The 17,442-nt window shown below is 32.6% G+C and overlaps 2 protein-coding genes across 2 annotated transcripts; both read right to left on the bottom strand.

The window, feature by feature from the left end:
* Positions 1-4,734: 4,734 nt before the first annotated feature.
* Positions 4,735-6,447, bottom strand: LOC120146799 (60S ribosomal protein L11-like). The gene is made up of 5 exons (XM_039160294.1): positions 6,360-6,447; positions 6,141-6,248; positions 6,018-6,060; positions 5,516-5,711; positions 4,735-5,019 (listed from the first exon to the last, which is right to left on the bottom strand). The coding sequence occupies exons 1-5, from the start codon at positions 6,360-6,362 to the stop codon at positions 4,821-4,823; spliced, it is 549 nt and encodes a 182-aa protein (XP_039016225.1). The 5' UTR covers positions 6,363-6,447; the 3' UTR covers positions 4,735-4,820.
* A 5,185-nt stretch (positions 6,448-11,632) lies between these two features.
* LOC120146808 (shaggy-related protein kinase eta-like) lies at positions 11,633-15,047 on the bottom strand. Its single transcript, XM_039160301.1, has 12 exons — positions 14,929-15,047; positions 14,474-14,566; positions 14,281-14,340; positions 13,932-14,204; positions 13,784-13,858; positions 13,652-13,708; positions 13,083-13,223; positions 12,939-12,989; positions 12,768-12,863; positions 12,572-12,655; positions 12,347-12,448; positions 11,633-12,204 (listed from the first exon to the last, which is right to left on the bottom strand). Exons 1-12 carry the CDS (start codon positions 14,941-14,943, stop codon positions 12,106-12,108), a joined length of 1,146 nt encoding a protein of 381 aa, XP_039016232.1. The 5' UTR covers positions 14,944-15,047; the 3' UTR covers positions 11,633-12,105.
* Between the last annotated feature and the right edge of the window lie 2,395 nt (positions 15,048-17,442).

Raw genomic sequence — 17,442 nt, 5'->3', positions numbered from 1 at the left:
AGTATAATTTGGGTTGAATCAAAATTCAATGAGTGTTGTGAAAACCATTAATGGGGAGCAACCCTATAGTTCGAAGAGTAGTCAATGCTTAAGCCAAATATGGAAGTTGTTAGTTTTATTTAAAGGCTATCGTGTAACACATTCATGGCGCAAAGCCAATAAAGAAGTTGATCATCTTTCAAGGGTGCATATTAGTCAAAACGATGCAGTGTTATGGCCAATAGAATTCTCTGATGAGCTTCAAACTATTATCAATAGTGATGCACAAGGCAAGATTTATTTTAGACTTTAAAAAAGAAAAGACGGCCTACTCTTAGAATTGAAGCTTCCACCACAAAAAGGAAGATCTAGCATACAGAGAAGAAAGATGAACATAACAAAGATTAGTTTGATCGAATCTATCAAATTGTAAATTTAAAGAGTTATCTTCACTTCTGTACATACATTAAATTATACTATTTGTTAATGTAAATGACAGAATAGTATTTATATATCCTCGATAACTTCAAGAAAATATACTGTCAAACATAAAAATCAAATCACATATTTATTATAATTTTTATAATAAAACATGATAAAAATGAATATTCGGAAATATAAATGTGACACATGTTATGAACGGTCTTTTTAACAGTTGTTTCATCGTAGGCATCTAAAAGTGCAATGGAGAAAACGTTATATACTTATTTTTGTATTAAACCTATTTGATTCTTAGAAGTGTTCAATTTGATCTGAAATGGGATCTAAGTAGTGTTCTCTTGTTGCATTTACGTGGATCTGTCAGCTGCCTGTGTCTTTTCTTCTTACAAATGTAGTTTTTTTGGGTTTCGAATAGCTTGAACATAGATTCCAAGTGCCAATAGGCAGATGTTGATGTTTCTTCAGCTTGTAATTGAGTTGTTTTTCATGCTTAGGGTTATATTGCACTGTGATAATTGAGTTTACTTTGTGTGATTTCTATCACAAAACCACAGAAACATATGAACTTAGTATTCATTACTTGCCTGCTTCCTAATTTTGTCAGTGTATAGTTCCGTAGAGTTGATTATTTGCCCGAGTGTGTAATGAATCTGCAGGTCTGGTGTTTAGCATAGGCATTTCAGGTTGTCACCGGACCTTGTAGTTACGGTTTGGTCGATTCGGTAATGGGAGAAATGGTTTGAACAAGTAAGTAGATTTTAGGTTGTCATTGGAACATTTTATTTATCGTGCGGTTCGACTGTTCGACGAGCTTTTGCTTCGGTAAATTCTTTCTCCTTTTATTCTTATGTGCTAGAGAAGTTGGTACTTATGCCCCTGCTTTCCCCCTAGCTTTGTTTGTCCCTGGTTGAATTCGATGATATTATAGCCTAGATTTCTTATGTTTTGACCGGTGTCGACTTAACATTAATTTTGGTAATTTTAGCATATGAAAATGAAAAACATTGCGTTATGTGAAGTCCCTTGGGTCCTAGAGCATATATGTGCTATAAATGTTGATGTCGCTGGTATCATTGCGTGGCTTGGTTTTGGTTTCCCTGTTTTAGTAGGGTATAGGCCCAGAAGAATGGTGGAAGCATCACATTTATCTGGTTTCTGAGGTTCATCGTCGTGGATAAGTAGCTGATCTACTGCAGTTTTAGGTCCTATAAAATAAACGCATCACTGAAGCACCATGTTTTAGGGACGACGGGCTCTGTTTGTACTTGCAAACATACTTCTTTTGTACCGAAATGAGTGTTAGAAATCTGTATGTTCCATACTTCTTATGCTTATTTTTATGCTGTTTTCTCAACTTCTCTCTTCAAAATTGACGGGTATCGTGCCATAACAAGTGCCTATTACCGAGGAGCTGTCGGTGCACTTCTTGTGTACGATATTACCCGACACTCCATGTTCGATAACGTCGAGAGGTGGTTAAGAGAGTTAAGGCGCCTAAGAGTTGGAGTTCGGGCAAAAGATCGATTCGATTTACGTTCAAAATTTTTACCAGGGCATTATAGTATTGCATTTTTACAAGAGAATTAAGATTGAGATGTCAATGATGTTACGTAGGATTAGTTTTAGAATATGCTTACCTTTTGCTGCATGTTAAAATATTGAAAGCAAATGAAGTGTATATCTTTGCGGTAGCCATATCCTTATGTTGAAACCAGTTTAGTTTCTCAACTCAAACACATTCTTTTCTTTCTTTCTTTTTCTGTTTTGGATTCATTTCAACAAGAAGGATACAAATGTGCCCGTTGTGGCCTTGCTTGTCTATGATATGTTGAATTTTCTATTGAACATAAAAGCTTATAATAAATGACAAATCAATGATCCACTGTCGTCCTGTGGTTAGTATATCTGGCATTCACCAAGGAGACCCGGGTTCAATTATTAACCATTTTTCTGGTGTTGGGCTTCTGTATTGAAAAGTCTGGGAAGAACATTCATGGAACGTGCTGTTTGTTAATTGTGCACGATTTAGGTGGAAGTGTCAAAAACAAAAACCATATATAAGGAGACTAATAATCAGGGATTCAAATTGCGGTCGCGTTATGTTTATCGCGGACGTGAATTTTTTTTAAATTCGCACAACTTATTATAAAATATAGTAATTATAATTATAGAAAATCACTTTTAATGATTTTTAGAGTATTTTGTAACACTTATAGACTTTTATTAATACATAAACACAATTTTTACCATCATTAATTATTTTTGTATTTATTTATAAATTTCTTAAGAATATTATATTAACTCATAACAAATAAAAAAATAGAAAATATTGAGATCAACATAGAGTAGGGCTGCAGAAAGTTTTCAATGCAACAATTGGATGTTATTAAAGAAATTAATTTTTATTAAAATCTTAAAACTACAAAAGAACGAATTACTTACCTGTCTTAAGAATATTATATTAACTCATAACAAACAAAACCGTAAACAACGACAAAAAATCGTAAAAGGCAGAGAAAAACATGTCACAAATACAGATATAAACGTGCCATAAAGACAGAGAACATGTCACAAAGACACAATTATTCTGATTAAAATAACTAAAAAAAAGAAAAAAAAAAGATAATCGGCATGCGACAACCAATATTAAAACAGGTGTCGACGTCGGTTAAACAAAATTACAAAAAAGTTGAATTGACTAATAAAATCAACACAAATTATAAAGAGAAAAAAAAGGAAAAGAGAGGAACTAATAACTAGGTTTAAAATTACTATTTTGATAATAAAAAAAATTGTATGTGACTAACCTTCCTTTAGAATAACGAAATATGGGTTGTCTCACAGAAGTCATGACGGATTCAGTACCATAAATCACTTCACCATCGTCACACAAACTGAATTTCATGTACTCAAAATAAGAAATATCATCGGTTGTAGTTTGAGTGTAGCCAATTATACAAGAAAATTAATAATTTATGTATTAAACACGTAATTTACTTATTATATTTTAAGGCATCTTCAGTTCTAAAAGTCATGAAATCAAGTATTGATATTAATTTTTTTGGTTTAATTTTCTTTTAAGATCTTTCTATTTTAAAATTAATAAAATTAAAATCGAATTTCCTTAGTTATTAGGATTTAATTATTTTAAGACTTTATATATTTTGTTCTTTAAAAAAAACTATCGGGTTTTATTATAAAAGACTAAACTAAAACAAATAAAGTCCTCCAGCCGTAACCCATTACATCTTATCTAAAGCAACCCTACACTAGTCAACAAAAGAAAATAGGAAACTAAAACTTATCTGACAGTTTCACCTTCTTGTTCCTTTCGAAATGTGTCATTGAAAAACTTATAAGAAAGCTTTAAATTTTTTGTTGAACCTGAATTGCTCTGAACCTCCATCTTATCCATAAAGATTCTATAACCGGCGTCTATCATTCTTCGCTTGTTTCGCCGGATATCTGGAATTTCCTCAACCCATAACAAATCTTTTTCTTCATCCCTTTTTCCTGATGCGAGCAAGTGCGCAATTTAATTCCCCTCTCGGTGTAAACTTAAATTCACAGGTATGTAATTCTTTTATATATGATTTTTTTTGAAGTAACTGTGATGTTGGTGATGTTTGGTGTTGTAATGGAGATTAACGGAAAAACAGCCCGTTATAGCCGCGATCGACCGTTACCCGTTAAATTATTGCCGTTATAGGGCGTTATGGGTGTGATTCCGTTTCACACCGTGATTTCGGCTGATATAAGTAGCGGGAGCCGCCGATATCGCCATATTAAGGGCGTTATACCGTTACACAGCCGTTTTTTGAATCCTGCTAATAATTTAGAACAGGTTTCAAGTCCAATGTAGTAGTATGTCGTGAACTGGACCAAACCAAAGCATATAACTGTCTGAATTGGATTTCTGGTATTTTTTTTTTAATTTTAACAATAACTCATCATTGATAAATGGTAATATGAATTGTAACTACCAAATGTATTCTCCATTGTCGTCCCGGGTTCAATTTCCGGAAATGGAATAATATGTTTTCATTTTTGGCCGGATTCTGCTGATAGAGCAATTAGTTAGGAAATGATACATTTGGGACAGTTTGCCAATACCGGATTGCATATTGTGTGACTTTGTGAGTGAACTTTAGAAATCATGAGGACATTCATGAATACTGTGACGAACAATTGCAACGAATACCAATTCCATCAACATCGACACATTTCAATCCAAACCCAAATTTATGACGATACATTAATAATGTAATAAACCAAGAGAAAAAGGGGTTTGGAATGTCAACGAAAAATCTCTTGAAGAAAACAACGACAGACTCAGAAATTATCCAAAACCAAGTTACCAAAACTCGAAACAACTCAACTTAGATCATAAACTACTATTCCTAAGCTCCAATGTTTTGAGACTTGTTAAGGATGACACCTTCATATTTGACTTGGAACCACTTCATGGCATCTTCCTTAGTAACCCTGTGCTGAATGCCAACACGTGACTTGCACCTACGACGACGACCCACACGGTACCCTGCTCGTTCAAGAACAACGTAGAAGTCCATACCATAGATACCAGTTGAAGGATCATACCTAGAGAGAAAGGAATAGTTGTAAGTTTTTGCTTTTAACGGTGCTAACAACATCATTATTGAATGTTACTATGAGTACATGAATCCACCAACATAACTAACTTCTTTTTACTATCGCAATAAGAGAACCAATATCCACAAGATTCCTCTTATGCTTGTAGTATATCATCCACAAGGAAGATTACTGATAATACTAAATCCATTATGAAGTATGAACCCACAAAACCAAAAGTCGAAATAGTCAAAAATTGACTCAAAAACAAAAGGATAGCATCATAAAAGCAAATGCATTGCCATTTCAAGTTATAGTGTTTTAATTACAAAGTTCAGCGAAAATCAATGGCCTAAAGCTAAGCAAAAGTCCTCGACATAGGTCTATCATAATCATTCTTCTTAATTTTAAACTAAAACATGTATCCAAAATGAATTATTGACATACAACCATCAATTAGAATGCATCAAAATTTGATAATAAAGGTTACCCAAAATAAACTCACTTGATTCCAAGATCGATGTGTTCTTGGATACCGAATCCGAAACAGCCAGTATCACTGAAGTTCCTCCTCAAAAGCTCATATTCTTTAACTTTCAATCCACTCTCAAGTAGTTGCATAGCTTTCTCTCCCCTCACCGTAACGTAGCAAGCAATCTTCTCATTACGCCTAATTCCAAATGATCTCACAGTATACCTAGCTGCTTGCATCAACCCAGTATTTTTTGTTCATTAACAACAAAATGGTAAAGAAAAAGTCGAAATATACCATCAGTTCCCGTATTTTGGAAAATTTAAAGATTTAGCCCGTGTAGTTAAACATGTACGAAGATTTAATTTTTAACTTCTATAGTTCTATTATCTTTTTAATATCGAAAACGTATGAAATTTTTTTATTACATTTTTTAAGAACAGAGACTAAATCTAAAACTCGACTGAAGTACAAGGATTTACAGCATATTTTTACCAAGAAAACTAAAACACAGAATTTGTTTGAGAATTTATACCCTTGGAGAAAACTGGGGTTTGACCACTGAGTTGTTCCAAGACCTAAACGAAAGCAAAAACAGGGTAAACTAATATTGAAGTAAAATGATTTGGAGATTTGAGAATGGATGTGTTCAGGGTACCTTGGCAGCACGGGTGAGACGATCACCGCTTTCACCGACGGAGATGTTGAGGACGAGCTTCTGAACTTTGATTTCCCTCATGGGATTCGATAATTTCTTCTCCGATGCCTTCCGTAATTAGTCAAAAACAAAAACAACATGATGGAAATGAGATTATGGATTAATATAGATCGTATAAATGTTTGAATCAAGCGACTAGATTATCAGAAAGAGAGATACCATGGCGACTTGAAGGATGTCGAGTTGCTGTGCTGTTGGTAAGCTGCAGATTAGGGTTTTAGGATTCTTATATGAGTTCCACGCCTGACCTCCTTTTTAAGTTGGGTTTTGGGAAAGAGAATTGGATAATTACTTAAAAATTTATTTCCTCTATTTGTTTTTCAATTAAGTTTGAGAGAGAGAAAATATAAATTACTAAACAAAAATTATTTTCCCCACTTTATAAAATTAATAAAATTCTAAACTAAAAAAATATATTTGAATCACATATTGAGTGATAATTAAGAAAGAGTGTTATTCTCTTTTAAGGTATCGAGTATGAGTAATTACATTTATTTATATTTTAAATTAGATTTAATACAAATATTAATATAAAAGTGAATTTAATATGTTATAATTAAAATGTATCATTTTATATATTTTAAATTAATAAATTATCTTCATTATTATAATTTTATTAAATTGAAATGTATTATATCTTATATTTTAAAATATTACAACATCGATCGGATTTTAATCTTACTTAACAACTTTATATTAAAATAGACTAATTCAATAAAATCGAGTTTTCCGTAAAATTCTCTTCAAATATATAATGAATAAATAATAAAATATAAAATTCTTACTCTAACTGGGATATAAACAAGTCAATGCATAAGTTAAAATGCTTACTACGATAAACTCTCAATTATTAGAAAAATTCTAAGTCAATAAAACTCTTCGTTATAATTCAATTATAATATATTAAAATTATTTTTATTTTTTCATTAAAATGATTTAAAATATAAATAAAATACATTCACGTATTAATCAATTATAATATTTGTGTATATATATAATATTGTTGTATTATTCAATTATTTTATGTTGGAGTTCTTATTAGGTCACTTTCCCTTTTTTATTGCCGTTAACTGTATATATTATATAGTGATATATTTGTTATTTGAATGGTGCAACCGAGGGTTGGGGCATTTGCCTTTTTCTCCTCATGTCTTGGGTTCAAACCCCACCAACAACTGTTATTAATACAATTTACTTTTTATTCATTCAATTGGTGACACATGGCATCATTTGATTGGATTAAATTTTTTAAATTAAATAAAAATATTATACAAATTAAATTTATTGAATTAATTAAAAGGTAAGACCAAATTAATAGAATGTGTAATTATACAAATTTTATTAATTGTCACATCATCTCTTCTGTTAATATTTAACAGAATGTGGCTTAATTGACAAGATTTAAATAGTTAGGTGACCCGATTGACAAAATTAAAAAATCGATGATTAAAGTAAAATGGGTAATTTTAATGAGGCCCTTGTTTTGTCCCATTTTGTATGTATTTTCACCGAATACCATATAAAATCCTTTTGAAAAAAAGTAAAATGAGTAAATAGTTAGGTGATCAATTGTATAATTTACCCTAAAAACTAATGTTTAATAAATATTATATTTTAATTAAATTACATTTAGATTTTTAACTAATTTATAATTATAAGTTTAGTATTTTATAATTTAACATTTTATAAATTAATTTAATGATGCTCATCGTTAACCGTACTCATCTACACTCCACGAAATGCTGTTGGCGTGAGAGTTTTCATATCCACCACAAATTTTATTTTAATATACTAAATTATTTTTTCCATCACATTACGAGTTTTTTTTAAAATCAAAATAAGATTCGAATCATAATTTTTATCATGCATGTTTAGCTTCTTCAATTGTTATAGGCAAGTTTTTCATAATTGAACTGGTTAGAGACCGATCAAATAATCTGTTTTGGACGAGATTGTCAGTCTAACTGGTTTCCTATAATTTAATGTCATATTTAATATAGTAGAGTACACAGTGATATAAATGATTTGGTTTGTCGATTAAGTATTAATTTGATTGATCTTGTTACTATTATAACATCAAAAATATTTTGAGTACGTTTAAATGTAATTATCTTCGATATTATAACCAAATCATTTGATTGGTCCGACTTATTCTACGTTTAAATCTACATCTTTAAAACAGTATCGAAAACGATCCCGATGTGGAGACGACCAAAGCCATCATGGTCTAGGCTTCAACCGGTTTGCCAGGCCGAACAACAAATCCCAGCAACGACATTGTCTCATTGAGGCTATGTGAATGACTTTTAAGCCTCAAGCCTTTAGGTCTACTTACGTCTATATGTGCATTGAGAACCGAACACGCCAAGTAATTTTGTATCCACCCGAATTCCGAAGGAGAAGCCGCCAAAGAAACAGGCGAAAATGGTGAAACTAAAACATATTTACATGAAAGAACCATGGAAGTACAAAGGCTATTACAAGGCAAGCCATCATGAAGTTACCGAATGGCTGTCCGCGCCAGCATCCCACACCTTGACCCAATGACATTTCCTTCAACTAAACTACTCGAATTTCCGATACTTCGATCGTTTTAACTCGATACCTCACTGATCCCTCTCACACAACCCATCTCCCGATGCTTACACAATCCAAAGCCATCATGCAATCCCAAACCAGCGTTTTCTTTAGAATTTTCCATAATAACAGTCTCGGATACAATCCCATTATTTGAATTCTTCGAATTTCCAGCTATTTGACTCGAATTCTTACTAGTTTCTAACCTATCACACCTTTCCTCTTGATCCATTAATCTCAAATAACTTAAAATTCTTAAAAATAAAATAACTCCAAAATTATCAACAACAAAAAAACTTGCATGTTATACTCAAACCCTGAAACTTACTTTTCCATGCTCATACAAATCCCAAAAAAATCTGCAAACCCGTTATCACAAAGGATCAACACTAATTAACAGTGATTAAGAGCTAATTAACTCTCTCCAAAGCAAATAAAAATCGAACCTTTGTTGACTTGCAAAACAACCCAGAATCAGATCCTTAACTAACTACATTTGGTCACTTCAACTCCAAGCAAATAATTAAAAGCAAAGTTTATCACAAAAAATTTCTTAACTTTCATATGTGAAAATCCTCCATTGTTGAAAGGCTAAAAGAGAAAATTCATAGTAAAAATGGGTTTTATTGACTTGATACAACAAGACACACCCTCCATTGAAATAGAAAATCAATTGTGGGAAATCTACATACATATGGAGGCTTGACAGAGAGTTGACAGAAGTTATAAAATAATCATTATATTTATTAATATTTATAAAATGATGATTAAAATTTTCGAATTATTAAAAGTTAATAACATGTTTGACCATTACATCTATTAGATGATTGACTTCTCGTGAGATTCAGATGAAATTGATTATCTATCCTCGTTGCTTGAACTTTGAGATAGCGCGAATTAGATTCAAAAGGACTAGACTGAGCATAAGTAGCATTAAGTGCCGATATGGCTCGGAAATAATCTGATTATATCTGTATTAATTCAAAATCATATTACCAAGTGATACATAAGTGGTCATAAATAACCCAGAGTTCCGTTTGAACAATTTTGTTTTCTTTATCAAATCTTAAATTAGCTGGTTGGTCCACTAATGCTAATTTAATACAACACAAATATTATAAGTTCTTAATTCGTTTGGATCTGCTCAAAGCCCAAATCTTAACTCAAAGATCACCCCCAATCGAGAGTCGAATAACGTTGGAATGGACTCAGCATAGCTAACCAAAAAGAACAAAAAATCATCCATATAGTGTGATGCTCCATTCAAATTTAAACAAAAATATTGTTAAGATGCACGAACACTTCAATGATTTATGAATTTGTTATTATTTATTAAGATATTGGATTCGAAAATCGTGAATGCAAAAGTATGATTTTTTATTATCAAATGATTAAAAATCTTTGACAAAATACTACTTTATATTCACCTAGATTTATAAATAAAAAAAAATTAAACAAAAGGAGCGAAAAAACATGACCCAAAACTGAAAAAGGGATGCTTTTTAATTTTTTTCTTTTTTCCCACTAGGTTCTGATTTATCAAATTACAAAAATTCTTATCACATAAACTTCTTAACCATTTTATTTGTTACACTAATACTATACAATTTTTTTTTAATTTTTTTCAGGTATATGGAATTTTCTGTTAAAATTCATTCTACATTAAACTCGCCGTATATGAATCATGCAATTGCAAATCCATCCATTTATTTTTTTAATGGTGATTGATTTTAATTGTATTATATATATATATATATATAATGATTGTATTTTAATTTTATTTTTGTATTCTACTAACCAATTCTTATAGTAATATACCAATGTATCACTCCTAATTTTAGCTTAAAAAAATATTTCTAAAATGTGGCGGAGAACTTTAGATTTCGTTCCCGTCAGCGTTATGATGTAGCCCTAGGCTCCACGACGTCGTTTCATGACATTTTTTTCCATTTATAGTACATCCCGTAATAGAGAGAATTTAAAAAATATAATTAATATATTCAAGAAAATATTACATAATCTTTTAAAAGATCAAATCCTATAAAAGTACATAATAAGAACAACCATTTTAACTCGATTTTTTGAATTCACAATCCTAGAATTTAAATCTCTAATCTTTAGTTAAAAAATCTTAGAAGCTCATTCCGTTAAAACAACTAATGATCGATAGAAAGTTATTACTCCGTGTTTATAAGAAACATAGTATGCACACACATTGCCCGATCTAAATGAAAAGGGCAAAAGGACCTATGTGAAAATCAATTAGTTAGGTAAACATTGAAGCACCGAACATCCTTTAACGACCGAAAGGGAAACGTAATTATTAACAGCATGGGACCCTTAAAGCCTATTAGCTAAAGGCATCTTCTTTTGACAAAAGCAATCAAACATGCGACCCTCACATCATTACATCTGTCTATGTTCACCATCCAACAAAGTCCCTACCAATAATTGTTGACAGTCGGGGAAAAAATTAGGATTAAATATTAAGGACCAAATTGTCTAAACTCAAAACAATATAGACTCATTAAGTATTTAATCTCAAAAACTGGAGGAAACAATACCTAATTTAACTCAAGTTCAAACCGACAGGGACATAAAATGACATTAGACCAAAAAATTTAGGAAGGGCCACCCGGATATCATATACCGATAACCCCAACTCGAAAAGAATCTACTATAGTACCTGACCAGTTACGGTATTCCACCTTGCCCAGCATGTCGGCTTTTCTCGACAAAAAATGTGGGACTGGGGCTGCATCGACGATGAATGTTGTCTCGGCGAGATCACTTCACTGACTATTGAAACAAAATGAGACTTAAATGTGATAATCAAGATTACATAAAAGCAGCAATGGTAGAAAGAGAGTAATATAACATTTGGAACAAACAGTAACAATAATTGTCTGCAACTTGAAGTCGGCAACAGGAATAACTTAAAAACAAAGAACAAATGAAAGTAACCAAACAGAAAAGCCCACCATTCCTCATCTTTGGGACATTCTTCCTAGCCACAAATATACTTCTCGACTTTCCTCCACTCATAGCTTTCCAATCCATCTTACTCTAATCTTTTTAGTATCTACCATTTTACATGTACATAACTAAAATGTAAACTCACAGAATACAGGAGCGAGAGAGGCGTGATTAACGTAAAAGGATCAAGAGAAGGCAGCTACCACACTGCCAGAGGTTATATGTGTCGTGGAAGAACACAAAGTGATGCTGGATAGGCCTCAAAACAACCAGTGATATCATTCAAAGATAGTAGTTCTTTCGTGTCAACCATCAACTAGATATGTCGAATCGGAAATCACATTTAAAAGTTTTATGTCCCAGCTGGATGCATGAAATGTTGTGGTCCTATTTGCCGTTTCACATGATCTGGAATCAACTTGTTAATAAGCTCCGGCGAAGCACCAGATAACTGTAACCAGAAGAATCAAAATGAATAACAAAGTATAGACTAACAAGAAACAAACTTCTAGCTATAAATAATGCCATTCAATGAACATGTATCTTTGTATATGGAACGGCATGCGGAAATGAAGTTTAGTTAAGAAACATACTTCCTGTTTAAAGTTGAAAAGCGGCGGTAAAGGTCGCCCATTTGGCAGTCGAGCATTCGGTTCTCGAAGCTCATCAAAGAAGGGATGTGCACATGCTTCCAGCTGTCATAGCACATGAGATTGGGCCGTTATCACTAAAACATAAATATTTTGGGAAGCCAAATTGATAATTAAAGGATTTTGCACATTCCAAGATCACCAAGCAAAAGATTGAGAGCAACTCACAGCTGTACAGCGTAGACTTGGAGAGTATTGCAGTAGTCGTGAAGCAAGATCAATTGCTTCGGGAGGCATCCTTTTATGGAAAACCTAAAAATATACCAAGGTAATCAACCATTACATTTATATTGCAAACCTAAAATTTGTGTAATTGGGATTCAAAATCAATCAAATATTTCAGCCCTTAGGAAATGAGGGAAACCTTATGCCATGGATGTGCTTTAATCTGTGGAAACCTAAAATCTGTGTAATTGGGATTCATGCAGCGAATTTCTTCCCTAGTGGGTGTACCTAGGACCTGTAGTAAAAGATGTAAGAACTCCCGATGATACAAAGTAATGGTATAACTCCAAGCATCTTAAGCAAATCATACCTTGATAATCTCTACAAGCTGGTCCACAGCATTCTCCCCAGGAAACAATGGCTACAAATGCAAAATGAAATTAGATATCAATGAGCAGAGAGAAGAAAAATTACTTAAAAATAAATCAGGAAAAACAGAAATGCAAAACCAAACCTGGCCCAGCAGAAGTTCAGCAAGAACACAACCAGCTGACCAGATATCGATTGAGGTTGTGTATTCAGTGGCACCAAAGATAAGTTCTGGAGCCCGATAGAAACGTGAACATATGTATGAAATGTTAGCTTCACCTTTGACCTGATCACACACAACAATAGTAAGTATGAAATATATACAAAAGAAAGAGACAATATGATCTTAAACATGTTAACACAAAAGGAGGGACAAAGGTTAAACAAGTTTCAGCAGTTTGCACAATCAACAGTGAAGGGTATTAAATTTTGTTATCACGTTATCACAAAGCTGATTTTGCAAAGGTGTACAACAATACGGTATCACCCCCTGATGAAAAGCAGAAGTTAACAGATTATATGCCAGTCCTTTAGAAGTTACAATCAAAACCAAACACTCAAATAACAGAGAGATAAAATCTTATTTTAGGTTTCAGAAACTCATGGACTGAATAACAATGTTTCACTTGGAGAAATAATAATTTCTTGAATAAAATGTCAGTAAGAAGTCTGAAAGGAAGCACTTGGAAGATTAATATAAGGGAATCAACTTACAAGCACTTTTGCACTTCCAAAATCACAAATCTTAGCTTGGTGAGTTAGAGGATCAACCTGTACAAAGCCAACAATCGCCTAAGAAACATTGTCAATAATTTCGACAAAATGTCATCAGTAAGAAATGCATACCAAAAGATTTTGAGGCTTCAAATCCCTATGGCAAACTCCAACAACACTATGGAGGTATGCGAGCCCCCTAAATATCTGTAAAACCTCATCCAATTAGCATACAGAACATTAGACAAAAATAAAGTATGGAAAAGGGTACCATACAGACCTGATATGTGTAAAGTTTCACGTAGATAAGTGGCATTCTTTGATTTGCACTGCTGTAATGTTTCAAAACTCTATACATGCTTTCTGGTACATATTCCATGACCAAGTTAAGGAAAAGCTCATTATTAGTTGTCGTGGAGAAGAAACAATGCTTCAAGGAAATGACATTCGGGTGATCCAGCACACGCATCAATTGCAGTTCACGGTTCTTATATCTTTTGTCTTGCAAAACCTTCTTTATAGCCACAGTCTCTCCCGTTTCCAAGCATTTTGCCTGAAAGAGAAGATCACATCAGCGTCCAAACATAAAACAATGTCACCTTGACTACAATCTGCCCATGTCTGAGTACCTGAAAAACAATCCCGAACGAACCTGTCCCCACAACACGCTCGGCCATATAACTGATAGTCTACAATATCAAAACACCAAAAACATGAAATCACAAGTTAAAAACTAGTTATCATTCTTAATGTCGATCTTAACAGCAAATTAATTAATAACTAAAGCATAATTTGGGCAGCTAAACCCAAGAAGCAGCATGCCTGTTTAGGTTCTCCGTTTTTGCCACCAATCTTTGTGGAAATAATGTGACCGGTGACCGGATCGTTGTTGTCCACAACAGGGGCCGACATTTCCTGATAAATTAAGAAATTCACGGAGTAAGAAACGAGACGAGCAAGTCCTAAAAGGAAGACACAAAAATCTTGAGATTAAACAAAAAAGAGCTCAAAGCTGAAAAACCCAGAGAGAAGTAAATAGATCGAATCAAATGCAAAGCAAAATTTCAGCATCTAGGGTTCCCCGATCAGCTCAACCAACAAGATCGCCAAAAAATAAATTAAAAAATCCATAAAAATAGCTTAAATCCGCAAATCTCATACAATCACAAAACATGAACAAAATTTTCAACACAATTAAACCAAAAAAAAAAAGAATAACAAATTTAAAGTTCCGATGTCAGAAAAAATCATAAAAAGAAAAATGAAACGAAATTTACCTTATCGTCAGCCATGCCGTTGAAAAATAAAAGGAAAAAAAAAGATCTAACCACAGAAAGCGTAATGGTAGATCATAGGCCGGCAATAGAAGAAAAACAATTAATTATTTTGTTTAAAAAGCAAAAATGAAGAACAAGAAGAACTAAAAGAACAAAGCAGAGAGTAGTGAGAGACAGCAAACTAAAAGCCCTTGTGATTTACTCTTTTCCTTTTTATTTCTTCTGAATTTCGAGAACACCCTTTAAATTCTTATCTAATTACAGCGAATAGGATTCTGAACCAGAAACCATTTCTTCTCTTTTATATAAATCTAAATTATTTATAATTTTTCAAACTTTAACTGCATTGATAAAGTATATTAAACGTTACTAAAATGTGTTTAAATAAATATATTATGGTTTTTAAAGAATAATTTTGAATAGAATAATAATAGATGTATAGATAAAATATAACTAAAGTTATAATTGTTTGGATAATTACTTAGAAAGGGTAAACTGTATGAATAGTCACTTTTGTTTAAGGTATGATCGATTTTGGTCACTAATTTAAAACTAAGAGTAAATGGTCTCTCACATTATCAGTTCGTTCGATTTAAGCTCTTCTGCTAGTAATTTTCGTTAACATCCTTTTGTTTAAGTCCCTAACATGGTTGAGGGACTAAAATTGTATGGGAGTTAACGGCCAATGGACTAAAATTGAAAGAATCGATAAAATTAGGAATCATTTTACTTTAATTTTTAAATTGATGACCAAAGTTGATCAAACCCTAAACAAAAAGGATTATTCAGATAGTTTACCCTTACTTAAATTGTTACACAAATTTATCATCAACTCCGCGTAACTATCGAAAATGTTATAGTTATTACTCATTTTTTACGAACTTAATTTTTTTTTAATAATTACTCAAAATGTTACGAATAGTTACTCATATATAATATATTAAAATTAGAGATTTGATCTCTCAATTTTAATTTGATATAATTCCATCTTTATTTTTATAATATTATTAATAGATCAAAATTGTTAATTTTGTTAATTGTTTATATTTTTTGTTCAAACAAATCAGTTAGTTTTATTAAAAAAAATACTCAAAATAGTAATGAAAACATATTAGAATATTTTTATAACTATTAACGTAATAAACTAGTTACTCGAGGTGATATAATGATTATATAAGAAAAATGTTAAAACTTATCTAAAAATTTTGAACAAATGACAGATACGAACAAATCTGATTACATCGACAAACGAATCACAACATGTGATTAAACTACTAAAAGATCACCGACAATAGTAAATCATAATAAAACGTCGTGAGAAACTATCTACGAACTCAGATCGCGTATTTAAGTCTAATCCAAGGGTCCAAAGCAGAGAAAGTCAATAAGATTACAAATAAGTGTCATCTTGATTAATCAATTAGACGTCAAATTCAATCATAAAAAATTTACACGAAAAAAATGAACAAATGGCTGGAAAAATGCTATAAAAGGTAGACGAAAACATGTAATAACGGTAGAATTATTAGAAACTAAGAAAATAAAGGAAAGATAAATTTACAATATAAGAAAATAAATGAGAAACAAGAAATACAAACGGTCAACATCAACATCAAATTAGATTGGAGTTTTTGTTTATCAAATAAAAATAAGAAGATAATCATGGACCATTAAAATTTAAAGAGAGAATAAAGAGGGAAACTGCTAACCTTAATGTATTAGGTTTTTGGAATTAATCACTGGTATCTGATCTATTGACCGACTAAATCAAATTGAGTTTTGCAGAGGCCTATTATGGTGGTGACCTTCCCAACTGTTGAAGCATGACTACATGCTTATGTGCGTGTGTGCAGTATGGCTGGAAATGTGTGTGTGTAAGCTATTAGTGTGCAGTTGGTTAGTTAGTTAGAATGGTTAGGAGCAATTATGGGGTTGTTAAGGCTGTAAGCATGTGTATAAATGTACTGAGTAGTATTGGTTAATACACACGTTTTGTATCTTCTTGATAATCTTCAAGACTCTTGTGCATAAACTTCAACATGGTATTAGAGCTGGTGATCTTGTGGTGTAGGAAGAACTACGTCGGGTTCTTGCTGAGTGCACGATGGCTTTATGTCACTTCCGGCTTCTCCCATTTTCGGCGGTGTTGTGAGCAGTTCTGAGCATTCAATAACTGCTTCCAAGAGCTTTACTAATAAACGATTGAGTGTTATGCTCAATGAACATAATTATCTGTTGTGGAAACAGTAGGTGCTGGTAACGGTCAGGAGTCATCGGCTGGAGAAGTTGCTTTCTGGGACGGCTATTTCTCCACCTGCCATGGTTGTGCTTGAGGATGGCACGGTTGCTGAAAATGAGGATCATGAGATCTTTGTAGTCCAAGACAGTGCCTTGGCCTCGTGCCTACTATCTACGATCAGTCCGTCTCTGTTGCCACATTTAGTAGGGGCTGAAACTGCTGCGTAGGTCTAGAACACTGTAAATAAAATCTTCGCCTGTAAGTCTGCGGCGGCG

This window comes from Hibiscus syriacus, unplaced genomic scaffold, assembly GCF_006381635.1.
Source record: "Hibiscus syriacus cultivar Baekdansim isolate YM2019G1 unplaced genomic scaffold, ASM638163v2 tig00110931_pilon, whole genome shotgun sequence".
NCBI classification, from domain to species: Eukaryota; Viridiplantae; Streptophyta; class Magnoliopsida; order Malvales; family Malvaceae; genus Hibiscus; species Hibiscus syriacus.
Note: the sequence above shows the minus strand (reverse complement) of the source record. Positions and strands in the feature narration are given on the sequence as shown.